The sequence below is a fragment of the Dicentrarchus labrax genome, unplaced genomic scaffold, assembly GCF_905237075.1.
Source record: "Dicentrarchus labrax unplaced genomic scaffold, dlabrax2021, whole genome shotgun sequence".
In the NCBI taxonomy this organism is placed as follows: domain Eukaryota; kingdom Metazoa; phylum Chordata; class Actinopteri; family Moronidae; genus Dicentrarchus; species Dicentrarchus labrax.
Window position 1 is genome coordinate 25549736 of NW_026136701.1, and position 21061 is coordinate 25570796.

At 42.4% G+C, this 21061-nt stretch overlaps 1 protein-coding gene across 2 annotated transcripts in view; it reads right to left on the reverse strand.

Moving 5' to 3' along the window:
• Positions 1–854: 854 nt before the first annotated feature.
• Positions 855–21061, reverse strand: part of myo10 (myosin X) — a 126491-nt gene continuing 106284 nt past the window's right edge. For both annotated transcript variants that reach the window (XM_051403180.1, XM_051403171.1), the window contains exons 22-41: positions 17105–17211; positions 16795–17022; positions 16044–16083; positions 14393–15352; positions 14078–14198; positions 13584–13827; positions 12934–13029; positions 11496–11589; positions 10448–10503; positions 9904–10046; positions 9334–9525; positions 9075–9232; positions 7850–7973; positions 6736–7033; positions 6437–6644; positions 5727–5863; positions 5503–5623; positions 4601–5077; positions 4051–4242; positions 855–3854 (exon numbers count right to left, since the gene is read on the reverse strand). In XM_051403180.1, the coding sequence (XP_051259140.1) occupies positions 3744–3854; positions 4051–4242; positions 4601–5077; positions 5503–5623; positions 5727–5863; positions 6437–6644; positions 6736–7033; positions 7850–7973; positions 9075–9232; positions 9334–9525; positions 9904–10046; positions 10448–10503; positions 11496–11589; positions 12934–13029; positions 13584–13827; positions 14078–14198; positions 14393–15352; positions 16044–16083; positions 16795–17022; positions 17105–17211 (4107 nt within the window). In that variant the 3' untranslated portion in view covers positions 855–3743. The remainder of the gene's footprint in view (positions 3855–4050; positions 4243–4600; positions 5078–5502; positions 5624–5726; positions 5864–6436; positions 6645–6735; positions 7034–7849; positions 7974–9074; positions 9233–9333; positions 9526–9903; positions 10047–10447; positions 10504–11495; positions 11590–12933; positions 13030–13583; positions 13828–14077; positions 14199–14392; positions 15353–16043; positions 16084–16794; positions 17023–17104; positions 17212–21061) is intronic.

A 21061-nucleotide genomic window follows, 5' to 3' on the forward strand; every position in this document is an offset into this window, starting at 1 on the left:
TTGAGCTGATGTCGTATTTTATTCCCAGATCTGAGAAGACAGTGGGATGCAATCAGGAGGAAGATGTGATCGCAAGCTGTTCAACCCGCCTTTGAGTGTGGCTGTTCACAGGGGCATTTCCAGACCTGGTTTGCCAAAGAGATTTCAGAGGTGGTCAGTGCCACCCTAGGCCCCCCCTTCAGAGTTCTTCAGAACAGTTATAAACATGAACTAGTTTGTTTGAAGCTTACGGTGAACTTTGCTGCCTGAGGATGGGATCTAATGTCATGACCAGCAAGCCTGGGGCCTTTGAGATTAATCATGACAAGTGAATGGTGAAACAGAGTACTACTCTGGTTAAAAGGCAAAGGAGAGACAGAACCACAACACATTATCACCAGAACACCAAACACACGTCAATGCTGAGGTCGCAGTCCTATCTAACTCTCTGGGGAACAAACCTTTCCTTATCTGTGCTGATGGTGGGTTAGTGGTGGAGTTTGATTAATAATCTCACATTTTATCCCCAGATTTTTCCAGATTGAGAGTAACTTCTGTGGCCGGGAAACAAAAATCTCCCCTATCTAAAGCCAGAGGTTGGTTTGTCCTTTCGGGGCTACTGTAGAAACATGGTGGTTCAACATGGCAGCCTCCGTAGAAGAGGAATCGCTGATTATACATTAATGAAGACATACCTATGAATATTATATTTAATTTCTACCAATAGATCTTCCTAAATGTTACACACTGGACCTTTAAATTATCAGTAGAAAGTGTTTTTAAAAAAGGTTGTCTGATTGTCATACAAATAATAAACAAAAACAACATAAAACTACTACTGTTAAGTGTAAAATAAATAGACATTACAGTAAATGCACCTTCAGACCAAATATGTAACCATTTATTGTTAAAATTATCTTTTCAATACATAGAACAGCTAATACAGATTAAAAAAACAGATACCAGTATTGTGTCAAAGATCCACAGTCAGCTGGATGGTTGCGTAGAGAAAAATACAGTAAAGACTTTTATCTTGAGAAAATCGCCATGTGGTCATGATTCAGGAGAAAAAATAGAAGGCAAACACTTACAGTATAAAATGTACAGCCACATGATTATATAATATATATATATAACATTGCACTTTATACCAAAAAAGGAACCACACATGGAAAAACAAAATAAGTGTACACAATATACAACAAGGCACCGTGGAAGAAACCTGCACACGCGTCTTTGGATGGATCTGCCGCCCGCGGAGCTCCAGTGAAATGTTGTAGGAATGTTACACTGAAGGCAGTCCAGCTGAGCAAGTCATTCAAACTAAAATCTGATTGATCGCATCAAAACCCACAGCTAACTTCTAATGTTTTAACCATCGCCAATCGAGTTACCTAAAAGGGCGTTACGTAATGTGTCATTCAAGGACTGTGACATCCAGAGGGTTTGAAAAGATGAGACATATTCATATTCAGTCATATTTTGTGGATTTTGTGCATTTGCAGGTGCAGGGAAGCAATTATGTAAACTAAGAAAGACGACTGTGGTTGAAATGTACTCAACAAAGAAGAATGATTACTGATCTTTTAGTATGCAGGAACATTAGAATGAAGAAGGCCAAAATATTGAAGTATATATCCCAGTACATTGGTGATAAATGACTTCAGGCCTCTGCAGTTTGAAGGGGATGTTTGTGGTGTTGCAATTAAAAACTAATGCTTTTATCCCGACAAACAAAAGTCTGGTGGAGTTACAGGATCCTGTTCATGACGCCAGTTGTGATGGAAAAACTCAAATGAATAAGAAGCACTTGCTCACAAAGAAGACCACCAAGGTCTCTTGAAATCTTCTTTGAGAGCAAGTCTTCTTCTTCTTCTTCTGAGTTTTTCCAACAAAGATTTGGGGAGTGAATGTGATAACATTAGATTTACTGGAGAGTTTACAAGAAAAATATAGTTTCAATACTCGAGTTTAGCTTGAATGACTTACATAAGTGGACGATTCTGCAGTGTAAGTACATTGGTAGTTAAAGGGAACATGGGAGCACCTTCCAGATTCTGGTTACACAGGAACAAGAGTGGCATCGGTAAGACAAAGTCTGACTTGAGTTCGTCCTGCTTTAGATTGAACAGGCACTTGTGTGACCTTCGTATCACCAGCAAATCAATCACAAACAATCAATCACAAACTTGAAATGCTTGAGTACAGTTGCATATTATTTACAGTTCATCCTGGAGAAGGTTTGTATCGAAGGTCAAGTCCCAGAGTTTTTCAAAGCAGAGGAAAAGGCTTGTAGGCTTTAACTGGTTTCTTTTCTCTATTTTCTGCTCTTTTTTTTTTTACATTCAGACATGTAGACACACCTCTCTTAAAACTCACATTCACACACACACACACACACACACACACACACACACACACACACACACACACACACACACACACACACACACACACACACACACGTACACACACACACACACACAGACAAACACACATACAGGCACACAAACATAAACCTCAGTAACAAGTAGCCCCATCCTGCAACAACCGTCCTTATAGTGCCACAGCATGTTAGCGTCGGGAAAGAAATGAACCGTTTCATTCCAAAACAAGACACATCCACACTTTTAGAGCGAACTGATGAGAAAACAAGGTTGTGTTAAACCTTCAGCTGGTTTTCTTTGGTCTCTTTTGTATTTGGGTACTTTGTGAGTTGATCAATGGTTCTGATTAGTTGTTTCCATCATGTACTTTTGTTATGAGCCAGTTTTAAGTCAATGTAGTTTTTTGCAGTTAGACAATCCCCAGGTTTTTTAAGATGTCATCCTGGTCATAAAACCTTAGATTCAAGCCCTTCATGGCTCTAATGGGCAATTAATTGAGGATATTGAGGTCAATTTATCCAGTTCTCTCCAAGTTTGCACTGCCCAATTACAAAGTACTACTTAAATGACTCAAGTAGTTAGTTCGTTGGAGGGAGATTTGAAAAGCTGGCAACCAAAGAAATTTGGTTTGGTCATCCCTTAACTTTCTAACCATTGGAACCTTTGGAAACAAAGGCCACCATATTTTGAACATTGTTGAAACTTTTTCCCAAAGAGATGCACAACTTTTCTGGTTTCGTCCACTTCCTAGATAACCTTGTGAGACAGCTGGACATGAGATCATGTGAGAATCCATCTACCCAGGCTTCAATCTATGCATTTGTGGCTGGTACAGTGGTACCAGACCAATCAGTGTCCTTTGAGGAACTACTAACAGCTATGGGGGTGATCACATAGAGGTTAGCGTAGAAGAAGAGCTAAGAACGACACTGAAGGCTTTTTTGATGGCAAAGATGTTTTCGCTCTTCCCCCGACTGGCTTCAGTAAGAGTTTGACTACATTTTATGGTTTGTTGATCTGATTGGGTGAAGTGTGCCCATGATAGACAGTAATAGACAGACAGTTCATCCAGTCACCTGCAGAGTATTTTTTGAAAGTCCTTGCAGCTTGCAATGATTGCTGACTGCATTTCCTTTGAAGTTCTGATCTATCCGGTGTGGATGTTTAATGTTTTGGAATGAAACCAGTCATAAAATAATAATTTGAGCTAGTTAACATTAAGAGCATTGTGGTTTGTCTCCAGCATTCAGTCAGTCTGACATGTCAAATGTACAGATTGCCGAGGACGTGCGTCCATGCATGGCCAGCGGCTGCCGCTCTCAGCCTTCTGTGGCACTCCGGCAAGTGGCCATAAGTTCAAAGGTTAAAGGGCAGAGTTCACCAGGCGCTGCACTGGCTGCCGTGGCTGCTGACGGACTGGCAGTTGCTGTAGCGCTTCTTGACGATCATGCTGATGTAGGCCTTCATGAGCTTGGCGATGTCCATGACCTGCAGAGGAGAGGAAGAGGAGTGTTTATACAGTTCGTGGTGTTTCATTTGATTATCTGCATGCTTTCATAGATGTGTGAGGATTTATTTCTTATAGTTTAGTCAAACCAGCACTTATGATTGAAATTTCAGAGTGAAATGAATGAATTCCATCATCAAGAAACCAACAGTTTTGAAGGAATTGTACTGTACGAACCATTTGTGTTTCAAAGACCAGCTCTCGGCCTTCCACAGCGATCTTGTAGGCGTTGGGCAGTGGAGCTCCGAAGGAGAGAATCTGTTCATACGGGAAAACTTCCAGAGGCCATGGCTCTCCTCGTTTGTACACCGATATGGCCTCCCGGCTCACGCCCAACCACAGCTCAGAAGGGAATGTGCCGTCCCGACACTAAATGACAAACAAACGACAAGCATGAGAGCTCTGATGTTTGACTAGATTGATGAAGAAAATTAAGTGCTTATGATTCTCTCTTGTGTAGTTGACTTGTTTACATAATATTTTAAGAATTGGGATAGTTATTCTCTCAATGCCAAGTTTAGGCCGCAGCGCCCATTGTTTTGGTCTGAGTGCTTGAGTGCAACATCCAGTGGCAAGAGAATTACAGTTTGACAATTACATAAATTAATACATATACATAAATGAGGTAAAAAGATCTAAAATATATAATTACATAAAATTTGACAGAATGTAACAAAATAATCGAAGAAAGGGATCCAACTAGGGATTATTTCTGCTCCGTCCTCACCTCGACATTGAACAGCGTGGATCCGTATCCCTTCCACTCCTTTACCAGAGTCATATATTTGACCATGGCCTGTTCCTGGTTCATCCCCTGCAGTTTCTTCCACTTGTCCATCACACTGGTTCTCACCGCTGCCGCCTCCTCCCTCATCCACACCTCCAGGCTGTTCTCCTCCTCCAGCTTCTGCCGACTCAGGGAGCCACTCCTGAAGCTCCGCCTCAGCGTTCCCTCCAGGAAGCTCGAGCGTTTTCTCTCAGCCGTCCCAGAGCGGTCAGCCACCGAGCCAGTGCCTGGAGCAAACGTCTTGGCTGAGTTCTGCACCCGGGCCCGCAATCGCCCCATGGGGAACACCTGGGACATTTCAGGGAGGTTGGCCTGGGAGCTGTGATCGCCCAGGAGGTACTGAAGTCTCAGGGCAGCCAGGAACTGAAGAGTCTCCTCAGGGGCCGGATACTGACCACGGATGACGGCTTCATGGGCCTGTAGACAGCAGAAATAGAGATAATGCATTAAAGACAGCTTCAAGAACAAGTGCCTCAGTTAGGAAGCTTTGTTTTTTAGCTGTAACTTCTCTATCGGTCGGTCGGTTGGTCCACAAATTATTTCTATTTAAATTGTAACTGGTCTCGGCCAGATCTCCCTCAGAAAAGAGATTTCAATCCCAAGGTCCCAGTTAAATAAAAGTTAAATAAAAAAGGAAAAACCTTTGAATTTGAATTTTTATTATGTGTGTTGTAAATTCAATGTGTGTGCGTGTGTGTGTGTGTGAACGTATGAACCTGATCATACATTCAATGGCAGTTTTTGGTACTTGAAATCTTTTTAGATCCTCGACAATGTGAGTGTTTTGAATGAACCATCTGTCAATCTGATCTGAGCTGAAAATGCTTTGAATTCTGTCTTACCTGCTCAAACATGAAGGCGAACTCCACGCTGTCTTTGGGAACATTGTCCGTGTCCAAGAAGCAGTAGAGCTTGAAGTAAAACTTCCATCCGGTGTTGTGTTCGTCTGCGCTGGCTGAAAGCCTGGAGACCAGAGAGTGAGTTAATGAAGGCCGGAGGACACGAAACATTTGCCTGCTTCAGACACAAAAACACAAACACACACACACACACTGTGGACACTTACTTCTCAAACTTGGCGAGCACGTCGGCCACCACCATGCGGCTCTCGATGGCTTTCTCTGTGGTGTCGTTGTGTTCAAACAGAGCAAACATGTTCCTGCTGTCCTCCATGGCCAGGCCGCGGATCAGCTTCTCCACCACCTGACACACACACAGAGTAAGATGGAAACAACCAGCGCTATTTTTAGAGGCACTGCCTATTAATCCACAGTGGAATTTTCCAAAATGTGCAGATCAGATTAAATAATGAAAGATGCACAAAAATGACCATTCGAAAGAGGGGAACTAAAGTGGGAATTATCAGGGTTCTCACTTGTCTTTAGAAATCATTTTCCAAGACCTTTCCAGGACGTTTTCCAGGACAATACAGGAAAACACACAACATTATATGACTCACAAACGGTCATATCATTTACCAGCTGCTTCATTACAGGTAGGTGGTCAGTGTTAATGGCACACGCCGTGTTAATTCACTGCATACTCTCCAATAAACTGACTGCATTTTACTTTACTTTAGCCACAGCCTATAAGTTTCCAGGACAACACAGATAATTTCCAGGATATTTGTGTTTCCATGACTGTAAAACTAGTCTCTAAATCTAAAATTCCAGAACACATGGGAACCCTGACTGTACTTTTTAGAGCGCCATGGCTTAACCTTCTCATACTTGAAGCAGTTGGTTCTGAAATGTCTGTATATTTTCAGAAACCCACCTCTCCAGCTGTTGTGTGCGAGTTGATGGTGATCTTGCAGGATCCTCCCCCATGACAGTGAACGGTGGTGCTCATGTCCTGTCGGGCCACGATGGAGCGGATCTCCTCCTGCGACGGGACGTTCTCTCTGGCTCGAGTCTTCCTCAGGGAGTCGATGGCGAAGGCGGAGTAGCGATCCATCTCCGAGCCGGGGAAGAGTTCTCGGGTCCTGCAGAGAGAGGGATGGACAACGTGAGAGACTGCACCAGGTTTAAGAATAATTAAAAAAAGTCTTCATCCATCTGTAAACATGCCATTACCTCCTCAGGTGGAACTTGAGGTATCTGAGGATGCTCCTGGTCGGGACGAAGGTGCAGGACATGCAGGCCAGGATCTTCCAGCTGCAGAGGTTCCCGGGGCTGCCAGGCTGCGGCGGTCGCGTCGTCTGCTTGATCAGCTGACAGAAGAGCTCGTCCCGCAGTGGTTTGAGCTCCTGGCCGGTCTGCAAGATGCCCTGGATGATGGGCACAGGGTCGGCCACGCCCTCCAGGTGCTGCAGAGAGCTGAACACTTTGAGGGCTTCGTCCTGCAGCGTTGTGTAGCTCCTGTTTCTCGGAACTGAACGGGAGGGATGGAAGAGGTTTGTGATGTGATGGATGGTCTGTGTTCATTGTTGGATTGTGGTCATATATCGCTGTGTTTTTGGTCGAGGTATGTAATAATGTCACTTGACCAGTCTTCAATTTAATTAGCCTTCCTAGTGGTATATCCTGTGAAAAAACTCTTTATTGTTTGTATCTTCTAATAAATTCTGCATTAAAATCAACACTTTAAAATTCAATTCCTGCCATTTAATAATGCTATTTTCCATTGTGGTTCCTTGACATCATCCTTCATTTATTTGTCCCAACACGTAACCTCCTATTTTCATCACATATTATACCCTTTTGGAGAAAATCTCAACTCTAATAACAAGATATGGATACAGTAAAACACAGATATTGGCAATTTTTTGAAAAAAAGGTATGTTTGGCATCCATTTTTTGGTCATGTTTTAAATTAACTGCCTTTTCGAAGACTGAAGCACTTTACGTCAAAATCCTGTTAGAAACAGCCATTAAATGTACCACATTTAGCCCAAATATAATATCTAGATTAAAAAAACATAAAAAGAGAAAACTAGAATAACTAAAACATTCATTACGGCTTTTAAAAACACACATTTTTAAAGAGTTTTTTGATGGAACTATTAAAGTAATGAGGTGATTGAATTGAATCTAACATTTTACATAAATTGCCATAAAAATGTGAAAATGTCCATTTCCATGCTGATTACCAAACCTGATTATACAGCAGCTTCTATTTGCTGACATTTCAGTCATACTTGATGCCCATTCCTCCTCCTGAATGTCCTGATTATAATGTGTGACTCACCGGTGAGGTGGATATCTCCGTAGGGCAGCGGCAGCAGCGGTGAGTGCAGCGGGTGGTGGCTGTAGCGAAGGATAGGGTTCCTCTTATAGATCTGCTCCACCACCTCCAGGTTCAGACAGTTCTCCTGCAGAGAGGAGCCTGATTATTTAAAGTCCCCCTTTCAAAAATCTGTTTTTCTTCTTGTTCCTACAGTTGGACACTTGACCTTCACTGTGCAAGGACAGAGTTCAGTCTCTGGATGTGTATTGTCCATTGTAGTAATTTAAGACATGAGTCAATGAGACCTGAATTTTATGATGGTTATAATCACAATTAAATGGAGAAAAGAAAATAAGTTTTCATCACATTTCTGTGAGGTTTTGTTTGTGAGCTTCACTCAGTGTGGTTGTATCCTGTTTATCTGTATTTCCCCCTGATATACAGGAGTCCAGAGTGTTTACTGTGTCTGCTGATGCATGTTGGGATACACTCTCGCCTCCAGCGACCCTGCACAGATAATGGATGCTGGATAATCCAAAGTTCCCCAGTTTATTTGTCCTAGTTTTTCTTATAGCTTTTGTCAAATATCTGAATAAATGGTAGGATTTGTGGTGTGGTGGACATGCTGTTTAAAGAGGTAAAAATAAAGTGTAACTATCCCCTGCATTAAATAAAATCCATTAATCTCCCACTAGGGGTCGTGAGGCCTTCTCGATTATAAGGGTTGTAAGAAAACTTAAAAAATATACACAGTAGGTGAATACCTCTATATCTCAAGATTTCATTCTATTATGTGAAGAAAACTAAATGAAATTGTAATTTTTAAAAATTATTATTGAAGATATAAACAGGATAAGGTCATGATTAAGACCTTAACACAAGCTATATTCACATAAACAGCCTCGACCTGCATTATAACAGTTCAAACAACAAAAGAGCTCATAGAACAATGAGAGGAAAACCCAATAAAAATCCAAAAATACATAATACAGAGATAAGACATGACAGAATAGAAAAAAAGGTTCCCTAAAATTATCAGGAAAACTCATCTCTTATTATGAAATTGTTCAAAATCAATTCAAATCGCTGGTTTTACACAAACTTCCTGCGGTTCACTGTTTGGGTTCATCGTACAGTTTATCAGCTGTTCTCTACTGTTAATGTTGAATATAATATGAAGTATCAACCATAAAACAGGGGTCCCTTTGGGAACCACTGATCTGTGACCTGTCTGTTAGCTGCCTACCTTGATGTCCTGGATGAGCTGCTGGGTCGGCGTGTCAATGGGCGCTTTGGTGTCGATGACGTTCTGGATGGAGTTGGCCCAACGCATGGCCTCATTCAGCAGCTTACAGTAGAGACGGTACGAGTGTTTGCGGCCGTACACGATCACGTTCCAGTAGCCTGTCGGGACGACACAAAGAAGAACCCGAAGAAATCATTTTTAATGACACAAATACAAACGAGATATATTTAAAAAACGTGTCCGTATTTCCTTTTCTTACCGGTCTCTTTGAAGACCTTTTCGTCGGGCTGAACCACTGAGCAGAGGCTGTTCAGCACCAGCGTTCCCAGCTTCAGGGCGTTACGCTCCGAACTCTTGTAGTAGTCCAGGGAATTGTGGGTAAGCAGGAACCAGCGTTTCTTCAGCTTCAGCGAGGCTTTGGTGCTGTTCTTCATCTCCTTTTGCAACCAGCCTGGAGGAAATAAAGGAATCAGATATTTGTGTTGCTTGAATTTGTTTTTTTCTTTTCATTTTATCATTTCAACATCACATGATGTGATTTCAGAAGTATTAGTGTACACACATAGTTTAGCAGCAAACAGCACTCCCAGCATTAAAGCACTTGAAGATTCCCAAATGTTTAAAGTTACTGTGCAAAATCATCATCATTGTATGAAATTATTAATTCATTATTAATTCATCTTTCAATTATTATGGTTTATTGACTTATATAATCATATCACAATAAGCAAAACACCAATGTAGACACTGGCGGACCATTTCTAATGCAGAGTTCAAAGTTAAGAAGTTTCTGTCATACGGCCCCTGAACAAGTTTTCTGCGTTGTCACCTCGAATGATGAACTCCTGTCCATCCACGCGGGTGTCTCCTTTGGAGCGCTGCAGCAGAGTGATCCAGTGGTGCATCTCCTCGGGCGTGTCGGCGTTGCAGTGCAGCACGCGGTTCGCCGTGATCATGACGAAGGAGTTCGGCCTGTGACGGAAATGCAGTGAATGGAGATACTAACAGCAGGAAGAGATAGCTGATCAATTAAAAATCTAATAAAATAAAGGTGGGTATAAAGTACAAAACAAAAATTTAAAGGGCAATTGGGTAACAAATGACGTTTTTTTCCACAAATGTTATGGAAATTCTAAATAAAATTGAGTCACTGAAGCAGTAATCAGTAACAAGATATCATATTAGAAAACTTACATGATTAAACCTAAGCTGTTAAATCTTGCACCTACAAAGAGCTCTAGAAACAGGTCAACAGGCCTGAATGAGGAGTGTTGCCTTTCATCTAACTGATCCTTTCTCTTCCCGTCTTTTTGCTGTAGTGTGTGAAAAAGTGCAGCCAGTCACGTGACGTGACGTTTGATGCAGGTTCTTACCTCTCTGGATTATCTGACGCACAGACTGAATCGATCATTCCCACATCCAACGTTCCCTGAAGAGAGAGAGAGAGAGAGAGAGAGAGAGAGAGGTTCAGTAACAGTGTTCAGCGTGCGGATAATGAGTTTGACCTCCCTCTGCCCCGTGGAAACCAATTATCTCTCTCTCACACACACACACACGCACACAGATAAAAGCAAGCAACACGTTCAATCACAGGTACGACACTGAAAAGAGGATTAGAAAGCATTTCAAACACATCTGTGTGCTGTCAGTTCAACACGAAGAACTACCGCAGAACAAAAGGCATGAATATAAAATGTGTTGATTGCAGGTGGCACAATTTCAGCAAAATCAATGGAAAGATAAGGAGAGACGTGAACAGATTCAGATGTACTTATTGTGGAGTTAAAGTCACACAATGACACAAAGAAACTAACCAATTGCAACAGCGGTAGACCAGCAACTCCTGTGCTGACAACTAAAATCACTGTTTTTTTCAATGGAGTCTGGTGGCTTCAAACGGAACGATAGAACGACTGTTTCTGGTTAAACAAAAAGGATCTTACTCTCAGCAGCGATCCTTTCCATAATCCTGTCAACAACCTGGCAACCAGCACTTATAGTGGACGCGGGTACACTGATGAACACTGTCTCGCTCAGACACAAAAACATGAGAAAATAGGGTCCACGTTGAAAATACAGACGTTTCCCTTCTATGAAAATTACACTAATTCAGAAACTATTTGACTTCACTTTGTATATATACAAACTAGTCTGAGGCAGCACATTAATAAAGACTATCTCCTGTGTCCTCCTGTGTGTGTGTTAAGAAGATCAGACAGAAATCTTCACATTCACTATTTAATTGTAGAGTTGAGAATTAAATTCTCCTGTGGAGTCCTGGGAAGAAGATTTTGACTTCATCTTGTTGTCGAGACATCATTTGACAGTGTGAACTTGAAGTATACAGATATTAAATGACGGCCTACATACAGTATTACAACTCCATTTCCCACAGTGCTTTGCTCCCCCCACAGTACTCACCACAGCATTCTGGGGGTTGGCCTGCTCATCGTGCATCTCTCTGATCTCCTGTTCTGTAGAGCCGTGGACCTGACTCAGCACGCTGAACCACTGGCTGTAACCATGGAGACAACATCATCATCAGCATCGTCACCAAGACATTAAGGTAATGACAGTGAACAGGACACGTATGAAGGTCCAAACTACTCAGATCAGAATTTGAATCCCTTACAGAAAACATATTATCCATCTTATTTTATTCAGAATCTTTGATGAAAGGTACACATGCAAAATTATAGTACACATAGATATAGTGCATGTGAGTCTCTCCTCAGCTCTCCTGAGCGTCTGAAACTGCTGTTTTTATCATCTACATCGGTGAATTAAGGATTTATTTCCACCAAACCAGATCATTTCCATAATGCTGTCAGACCCTGAGAGGCAGAAACAACTTTTAGAGGATGCACTTTGATTGGTAGGTTTGTCCTCAAAAATTGTGTTGCTGCCATTGAAGGCTGTTTTGTGAATATTTTTACCTCTAACTTAGTGAATTAAGGGTTTATTTTGATAAAACCAGCATTCGTGATTGTTGGAAAGACGGTTTTGATTACTGTCTGTCCAGGTTGAAGTGTATTTCACGATTATCTGCAAGGTAAAAATACTGGTTTTGTCAATGGAGTCTGATGGGCTGTAGCAACCTTTGTTTTGGTCTGAGATGCTGCTGCTCTAGTGCGACATCTAGTGGTAGAGAATTTCATAATGTAACCTTTAAACCTTATTTACTTTAGTTTGAAGTCAGCTGTGTCAGTGTCAACAGTCAACTTTCTATATCTCACTTTCAAACTTTCTATATCTGTGTTTTCATTGGATGAAATGATGTTGGAGAATGTGTATATATGTGTGTGTGTGTGTGTACAAGCAAGGCGGACTCAGACTGATTCTGTCTCAGACATATGGAGCTGATGTTAGCTCACACTGAGAGAGAGGCTGCCACTGTAAGCCTGCTGCCAGCACATACACACACACAAACACACACACACACACACACACGCACTGTTCATCTTCCTGTCAGGGCAGATATATGGAGGAAGTAGACTGTCCCTCTGAGAGGAAATCAATGTGTTGCTGGGGGCAACCGGCACACCGACCCCATAGCGACAACACCACCTACTCATTACACGGTCTATGACTGAGGATGTGTGAGTGTGGGTTTAAACCTAATGGGGAAATAATAACACTAGGAAGAGTTAGAGAGAAATAAAAAGATTATTTATGTGTCTTTCAGTCCCCTTCTCAGACCTGCAAACTCTTTTAGATGTCAGTGTGGTGACACTGGGTGTAGTCTTTTTTTTACTGGGTAACTGTGTTTCCTCTTTTCAAACCCTGCTGTGTAAAGCAGTTTGGACTCCATCTCTGATTAAGTTATCTCTATTATTTCTCTCAGAAACACACAACTTACCTGGCATCCTCGGCAGACTCTGCAATCAGATGGTAGGTCCTGTCTGGCATCACAATGTCGATTCCATTCTCCTTACCGGTGTTATCAATGATCTCTCTGCAGATCACAAAAAAACAAAATAGGTAAATCTCCCCCAGAAGTTCCTCACCTCGTCCCCTACGAGGGTCCATGTTGCTATTTATCTAAATCACCAACAGGAATCAATCAAAAAATGTTAATTTCTTATTAATAATGTGTAATTGTGATCATTTCAGATTCCATAATCATAATATTGGTGCACACCAATGTCCAACATGACCATTTTTAATTCTAAAGCTCATGTGCGCAATGTAATGATGTAAATAAGCTTAACTAACACTTAATTACATTCCACTCGACTCACCATTCTTTTACAGCTCTTTTGTACTAAGGGTTTAATTCAATTCAGTCTCAAGACATGTTTCATATAGAGCAGGTCTAGAGTCTAGACTGTACAGAGAACAACAATGTTTAATTACTCTGGTAAGAGTAATAAAACCCTAAGAATGTTTTTGAAGCTGTAATGTCAAACTAAATGCAAACGTCATGCAACAAAAACAAAAACACACAAAAAAAAGGTTAAAACGGACTCTGCAGTGTTTGACATTCAAGCTACCCAGATGAGTCCTTACTTGGCATTATGCATGTCCAGCACCCCCTTCATTTTGTCCTCGCCGTCGTTCTCAAAGTACATGAGCTTGCTCTGTCGCAGCACGAACCAACGGCGCTTCCAGTTGCGGCGGGACAGTGTGGACGAGCCCCCTCCCTTCTTGTGCAGCCAGCCCTGCTTCAGAGCCTCCTGCTTGGCCCGGAACCACAGGAAGGTCTCATCCTTTAGAACACACCAGCGCCGCTTCCACGTGTTTATCAGACCGCCTGGAGAGGAAAATATGAGATATTTACTCGTGTTCACACTATACTGCTACATCTCTGAAGGGGACGGCAGTGACTGCAGGGGGTGCAGAGAGATGGTGGATATCATGTGACATTTTATTTTTTAACCCCTTGAAAAAATTTATCTGGTAACACTACGATCTTTTATTGTTCTAAAGGAAAATGGTCTGCTCTCTTGGCCCATAGAAGTTGTCCATCAGAGGTCTTAAAGAAGTGTAAATGAAGGAGATACCTTTGATGTAGAGGAAGCTGTGGAAGTATGGGAGCGTGACGCAGCTGTAGACGGAGTCCCGCCGATACGACAGCTCATCATCGGTGTCGAACCTGTCGAAGTCGTCCTCGCTGTCCTCAAACTGGAACAACAACAACAAAAATTAGATATTCAAGATGAAGGTGTTAAGATCTAACAAACCTATGAATAGTTGATGTTCTTGAAACAACTGACAAATGCTTTGTTGAAACCCTTAAACTACTACATTCAGTCAGCAGTAGAGGTTACTGTCCCTACTGATGAAATCGGATCAAAATCATGTGAAACCGAACTCACCGATGACTGAGCCCCCTCCGAGCTGAAACGGTAAGCCCCTGAGCTGTTGTAGGTGCCTACAGAGCCGCGGTAGTCAGGAGACCACTGGCCGCTGCGAGGGTTAGAGAAGGCCATGCTGCCACTGGACACGATGGCGCCCTCATCGTAGTCATCCTGGTCGTAGTCTGAATCCTCGTCTGGCGGTATGAGCTCCACCAGGTCGTCGGACTGAGCCTCGGATGAAGCCTGGGGGTGGCAGTAGGCCGAGTCCCCGCTGGAGGAGGCGCTGTGGCAGGCGGGGGGCACTGGTGGTAAAGGCGGCTGGTGAAGCAGGGTGGTTGGCGGCAGTGGTGGGATCACACCATCGTTGGCGTATGGATCTTCTTCAGATGAGTCATCACTTGTCCGGATCCCACTTGTCCGCTGGCCGTCTGAGTGGCCATGTTCACTTGGGTTCGGCGAGTCTTTGAAGGCCTCATCATCAGCCCCAAACCCTTCATCCACCTCTTCCTCATCATTACCTCTCCTCCGTCTACCCTCTTTCTCCTTCTCTTCCCCTTCGCCAACTCCCAATGAGCTTTCAATGTTCCTTACGCACTCATCGATTTCGTCAAAGTTCAGAGAGTCGAGGAACTGCTGCGCCGCCTTGCAGGCTTCATCCTCCAGACGCCGGAGCTCCTGGTCACGGAGAAGCTGCAGGCGGTTGAGGGAGGCCTCAGTCAGAGAGAGCTCCTGACGCTCCTTCTGCCTCTGCAACGCCTGGATCTCCCGCTCCAGTCGCAGGATCTCCTCCACCTGAGTCGCTTCATGAGGACGGACTGGCTCCTCTTCTTCAGGCGCCTCCTCGAGGGCCTCTGCTGACTCCAGCTCCTCCAAGGTGTCCGGTGATGTTGCAGCTGCAACTGCAGGCAGAGGCTGAGCCACAGAGACTAACTCCTCAATGCGATGAAGCTCCTCCTGAAGTCTTCTGGCCTCCTCAGCCTGAGGACGGAAAAAAGACAGAACATTTAAAAAATCTGATGCATGGTTTCCACTTTCATCTCCATGATCAACATCTTAACACGTTCAGGTTGAATAATTGTCTTCCTTACACTTCTTGTTAACTCTATCGAGAAAGTCTGTCCTAAAAGTCTTAATTGCTCAAAAGAAATCTCCCAGTGAATTTTAACCAGATTCTAATATTATTAATTAATTCATTCAATTAACTAATTATTATTTCAGTTGTCATTTTTCATGAATTAATTCTTCTTTGCCTGCTTACTTCTAGCTTTTTTTAAAGACACCTACACACATTTCTAAAAAATTCCTGAAACAAGTTGATTTGTTCTCGAAATGAGGTTGAAATAATGTTACTGTATTTGGAGAATGTTGAATGTTTTTTAAGAAAAATAAGACATTTGGGGACAAATTATAGACAAAAATAACTGAATAAGATGGAAATTTTTCTGAATGCCAAGTGTTTTTTGGATTCAGTCTAGCACTGTACGACAATAAACTGGAGATTGTATGATTTCATAATAAACAATGACTTGTATTTTGGTTGAATAATGTTAATGAAATATAAATAAATTCAAAAATATATGAAAAATGTGTCTGAAAGATTCAATGGTCTACCCAAATATGCCTACAGAGACTATAAAGTGAGTAACCCACTCTTTCACACTTATCGTACCTCTCTGGCGAGTCTCTCAGCCTCCAGCCTCTGTTTCTCCCTGCACAGACACAAACAGACAGACATCAGCTGACTGACTGAAACAGACGGTAAGAGATAAGATTTACCAAAACACAAGTAATTACATTTCCTGTCTCACTGTGGTATTAAATTCCCATAAAACCCATCTAGAATACAGGTTGTGAAGGTCAGACAGAAGTCCGTCCGAGCAACAGCAAAAGAAAAGCAAATCTTATACATTGTACAATTATATATATATACATTGTACAACTTCTTATAAATACAAGTATCCAAGTAAGTGTAAATAAATGTGTGCTGGTATTACTATGTTGATTTTCAGAGGTAAGTTGACTATTCTACATGATATTTATTTGTATTTAGTCTCCATCTTTGCTTTTTTAACCCTACATTTCTCTTTTCAGTCAGAATTGTGGTTGGAGATACCATATGAGGATATGAGGTCATATTCTTGATACTGTTTCTGAAAGATGGAGAAGCCTACAGCCCAGCCCTCCTTGGATTTTCTATTGATGTACTCTGTAGGTGGCGCTATTGTCTTTGCTTCATCAATCTCTGCTGGTCGAGGCTCACCAGTAGATTTGTTTTCCCGCCTCAATAGAGCTGCAGCACCAGACAGTGAGTATTTAGAGCAACAAAAACTGGGGAAAAGTGTTACATGAGAGCAGGAATTGGTAGAATGTAAATGAAAATCCCTCTACTTAATCACTCTACTTTCACTTGAGCAGCCCACCTCTCCATCTCCTCCTCCATCCTCCTGCGGCACTCCTCCTCTTCCTCCCTCCTCCTCCTCCTCTCCTCCAGCAGCTGGCTGTAGGCCCGGCGGGCTAGCTGGCCTCGCACACGTTTCTGGAAGGTGAGCGCTGCCCAGCGGAGGAGCAGGAACTTCCTCCTCCAGTAGAAAGCCCGGTAGTTCTTCTGAATAACCACAATGCACTGCAGCAGCTTCCTGTACTGCTTCCTGTGTGCAAATGGGACTTTAGGTCACAATGAACATTGAAACTGTTTCTGAGAAGGTTTTTGATATGATTGTTGAGTGGTACCTGGCCATGTAGCCCATGACGTGGGCCTGGATGATCATGGCCGCTTTCAGAACCTCCATCTCCCTCTGCTTCTCCAGGCGATGCTCCAGCGACTCCCGAAGAAAGACCTGAGAGAGGGAGGAGAGGAGGTGAGATACAGGATATGAATTAATCCTTATTGTTATTCTATCGCTGTTTTTGGATACAAGTGTAATAGTTCTAAAGTAAAGTCTTTGGCTTGAGCAGTCTTCTCTTTAGAATGGGGGACATATTGTGAGGTAGAAAGACTTAATTCAGAGTTATCTGGACACTACTAACAGTTGTATTATAGGCCATGTGTGTAATTAAGTGAGAATAAGTATTATGGTACTACACCCTTATAAGGGTTAATATAGTAATGAACATACAGCAACTTCCTGCCTTAATATGGATAACCAGCTCATATTTTGGAAAGATAATCATGAAATTCTGTTCATTTAGCCTAGATACATTGGAAAATAGCAATTAATTAATTTTTAAAAACATGTATATGTGTTTGCCCATTTAAAGGTTGACATCCATTGCATACGCTGTATTACATACACATTATGAATTTACAAGTGAACAGAATTAAAAAAGAGACAGTCCCTCCTTTTCCTACAACATTCTCGTTTAAGAGACACTCCCTTCCAGGAGAACAACTGAACTGAACAAAGCCGCCGACATAAATCAAATCCAGATCCTCCTCTCCTTTTGTTCACGCCGCTAAAGACTGCAGATTACTGCAGAGAGTGATTTCGGCTACATCTCTCCGTGAAAAGACAGATCTTACAGGCACTTAGTGCAGCTGCCCGCTATAGGAGCCAAGCTGTCCTCCATTGATAGAGAAACTGGGCCCACCGAGGGATGCCGGGGGTTAATCCGATTAGGGAGGGAGGAAAATGAGATATGGGACGTGGTCTCGGGCGTCAGAGATGGTGGGGAAATGTCACGGTGCTACGGGGGTACAGGAGTACAGATTGCCTTTCTCCTGTTGAATGATGTACCCTGTGTGTGTGTGTGTGTGTGTGTGTGTGTGTGTGTGTGTGTGTGTCTGTTGTTGGCAGAGTGTTGAATCCTCAGCGGTGAAGCACTAATGAGATTTTCAGGAGGAAATGTAAACTCGTCGGGGTGATTTGGACGTCACTGACAAGCAGGTTAATTAACAGGGAAACATGCAGTACATGCCCTAGCATGCACACACACACACACACACACACACACACACACACACACACACACACACACACACACAAATACAGAGGCACAAAAAACCTCCTCCTTCTGAATTCAGTTGTTGTCAGGTTGCAGAAGCCTTTGGAGCAGCATTTAAAGCCTCAGAGCTGATTAAACCTCTAAAACCAGACTGGTATTAAAACAGTACCAACATATAAATACACTCTATTACAATTAACAGTCTTATTTTTAAAATATTATGTCAACTTTTCTGAATAAAGGTACACAAGTAGGCTACTGTGGGAAAAATGTGCTGCGACTGTGGCCACAAGAGGTATTAGAGGATGGTGAATGCCAAAATGTGGTGTAACAGCATCAAAAGAAGAGAATAGTTATAAAGTCGGTGAACTGCTTCATTATCACATTTACACAACAATATGTAACCAAGTTTGCTAAAATCACAGAGTCATTATTTTAAGAGGCTATGTCAGTATTTTGAGAAAGTTTCTCTTTATATTAACTTACAGAATCCTTTTTTTGTGGTCACATTGGCAGAAATGGGCTTCCATAAATTTGAGCTTAGACCAAAGTACTGAGATTTCTTGTGCTGCTACCCAAGCTTACATTAATATACAGAATAAATATACTCCTGCACACTACTATGTCTACAAACACACACTTATTCAAGTGTACTTACAAAACCATAAACATAAAATGAAAGATTAGCATTGTGGGGACCAGGTCTTTGTGAGTCCCCACAATGTGTGATCAGATTTATGTCCCCAGAACGCACACAAGTAAACACTTCTAAAAAAGACAAAGTGAGACACACACACACACGCACACACACAAAACACACAAAACACACTCTCACTTTATTAAACAACTTCCAACATGAATCACACATGCTCAAAAAATACGTCCTCGTGTACGAGCGTGCACATTTGCATCCTAATGAATAGAACAACTAATCCTTTTTAATCATTACTATGCTAATTAGTGCAACAAAAGCCGCTCTAAGCCTCGGCGCACTTTTGATTCTTGCTGTCGGGGCCTTCAGGGAGCGCCGCTCGCGGTGACAGGTCGGGCCCGTGGAGAGAACAGAACCCTGGGAGACGCAAGCGGAGCCACATCACTTCCAGGAAATTAAGTTTGAGGCTGTAAAAACCAAAAAAACAACTCCCAGACAATAGTTGGGACATGTGCCGACTGAAAGGAGCTGAAGGCCGGCTCGATGTAAATCTCACTGCGAGAGGCAGCAGGGACAAAGTGGACGAATCCCTCTGAGGGAGCTAGAATTGATTTAACGGTTTACGGGCAGTCGCAGCAGCAGGAGCGCCTTTGTGGGTCATGCAGAGAGAGGCTCTAGAGAAGGCTTTCAGGTGGCGTGACGCACCACATTTTAGAAAGGTCTGCACATTAAAATGCAAATCGATGTGTGTTTCTGTCAAAAAGTGAATATTCTCAGGAGTTTTAATCGAGAGGACATAATAAAAACGGACCACTGTAAATCTGGTAAATGGTGACATTTCAATGCTGCCCTGTCGCCGTTTGTCCTCCCTGACACACAGGAGCATCGAGCACATTAAAACCCCAAGGAGGAGAGAGGGAGACTTGAACAGTCTTCTTCAGTATTTACATTTTCACCATTCTGGCTCCAAGACGTCTTAAAGAAGAGAACGATAGCTTGGTGTACATATATGTTGACTTAATGTTTGGCTTGGAACCAGTGTGCAGATATTTCATCTTATTTCACTGCTCCTTCCTAATATGACATTTATGACATAATGAGGAGCATCTCCTCTAAAGAGTACTTCTTCATCCATTCAACGTTTGATTGTAGCTACGGCCTTTAATTCCACCACTGAGAGTTAAAGCTATAATATGTAATATTTCCGCATTAAAATGTCTATAACACTAGACCTAAGCTATATAGTAGGTTGATGAGCTATGTACTTCAAACTCTGTTATTTTATTCCGGTAACGCTACGTTTCACCGGTCGCCTGTCAATGGCATCATATCCCCTTTGTGCCTGCATCAGCATTGTGGTTGTCTGCCAGAAGCTGTCATACATTGACTGTTTATCCAGTCTGAGGCCACATTTTTACCATCCACTGTTTAGATCTTGGTGCTTTTGGTCTGGATCTTAAGTTATCAGAGAATCAGTGTCCTGATTGGCACTGGAGCTTTACGCAGATAGTGTTTCCACATAACATTGAAAATTTTGGATCCATATAACGTCCTGCTCTCAAACACAAGCAGGGCTCAAACACGGCTTTTCTCTCTTTTTAGCTTGTTCTTTGTTTTATGGCCTTTCTGGTGGAGTTGAAGCATGTTTAACAGCAGCTGTAAGAAGGTCACATTAGTGTAATGCTTTATTTTAGAAAAATCTGTTTTTGTTGCATTTTGTTCCTTTTATTAAAACTATTTTCTTCTTGTTTTACTCAAGTGAGCTTTTTTACTGTGACATTTGGTCTTTTGGTGAATGGGTGAATTCAACTGTGATACTGACTCTTAATTCAGTTTCTTGTGGGCTTGTTGGTCCTGGACAAACACACACACACACACACACACACACACACACACTAGTGACCGTTCATCCGTCCACCCACACATACATGTATCCTCCACTGCTGTCACCCCTTGCAGCATCACATGGCCATGCTGTGATTAGGGATCTGTGTCCCCCATCTGTCATTTCCCCACAGCAATCACACACACACACACACACACACACACACACACACACACACACACACACAGGCAGTAGGTATATTCTTTCT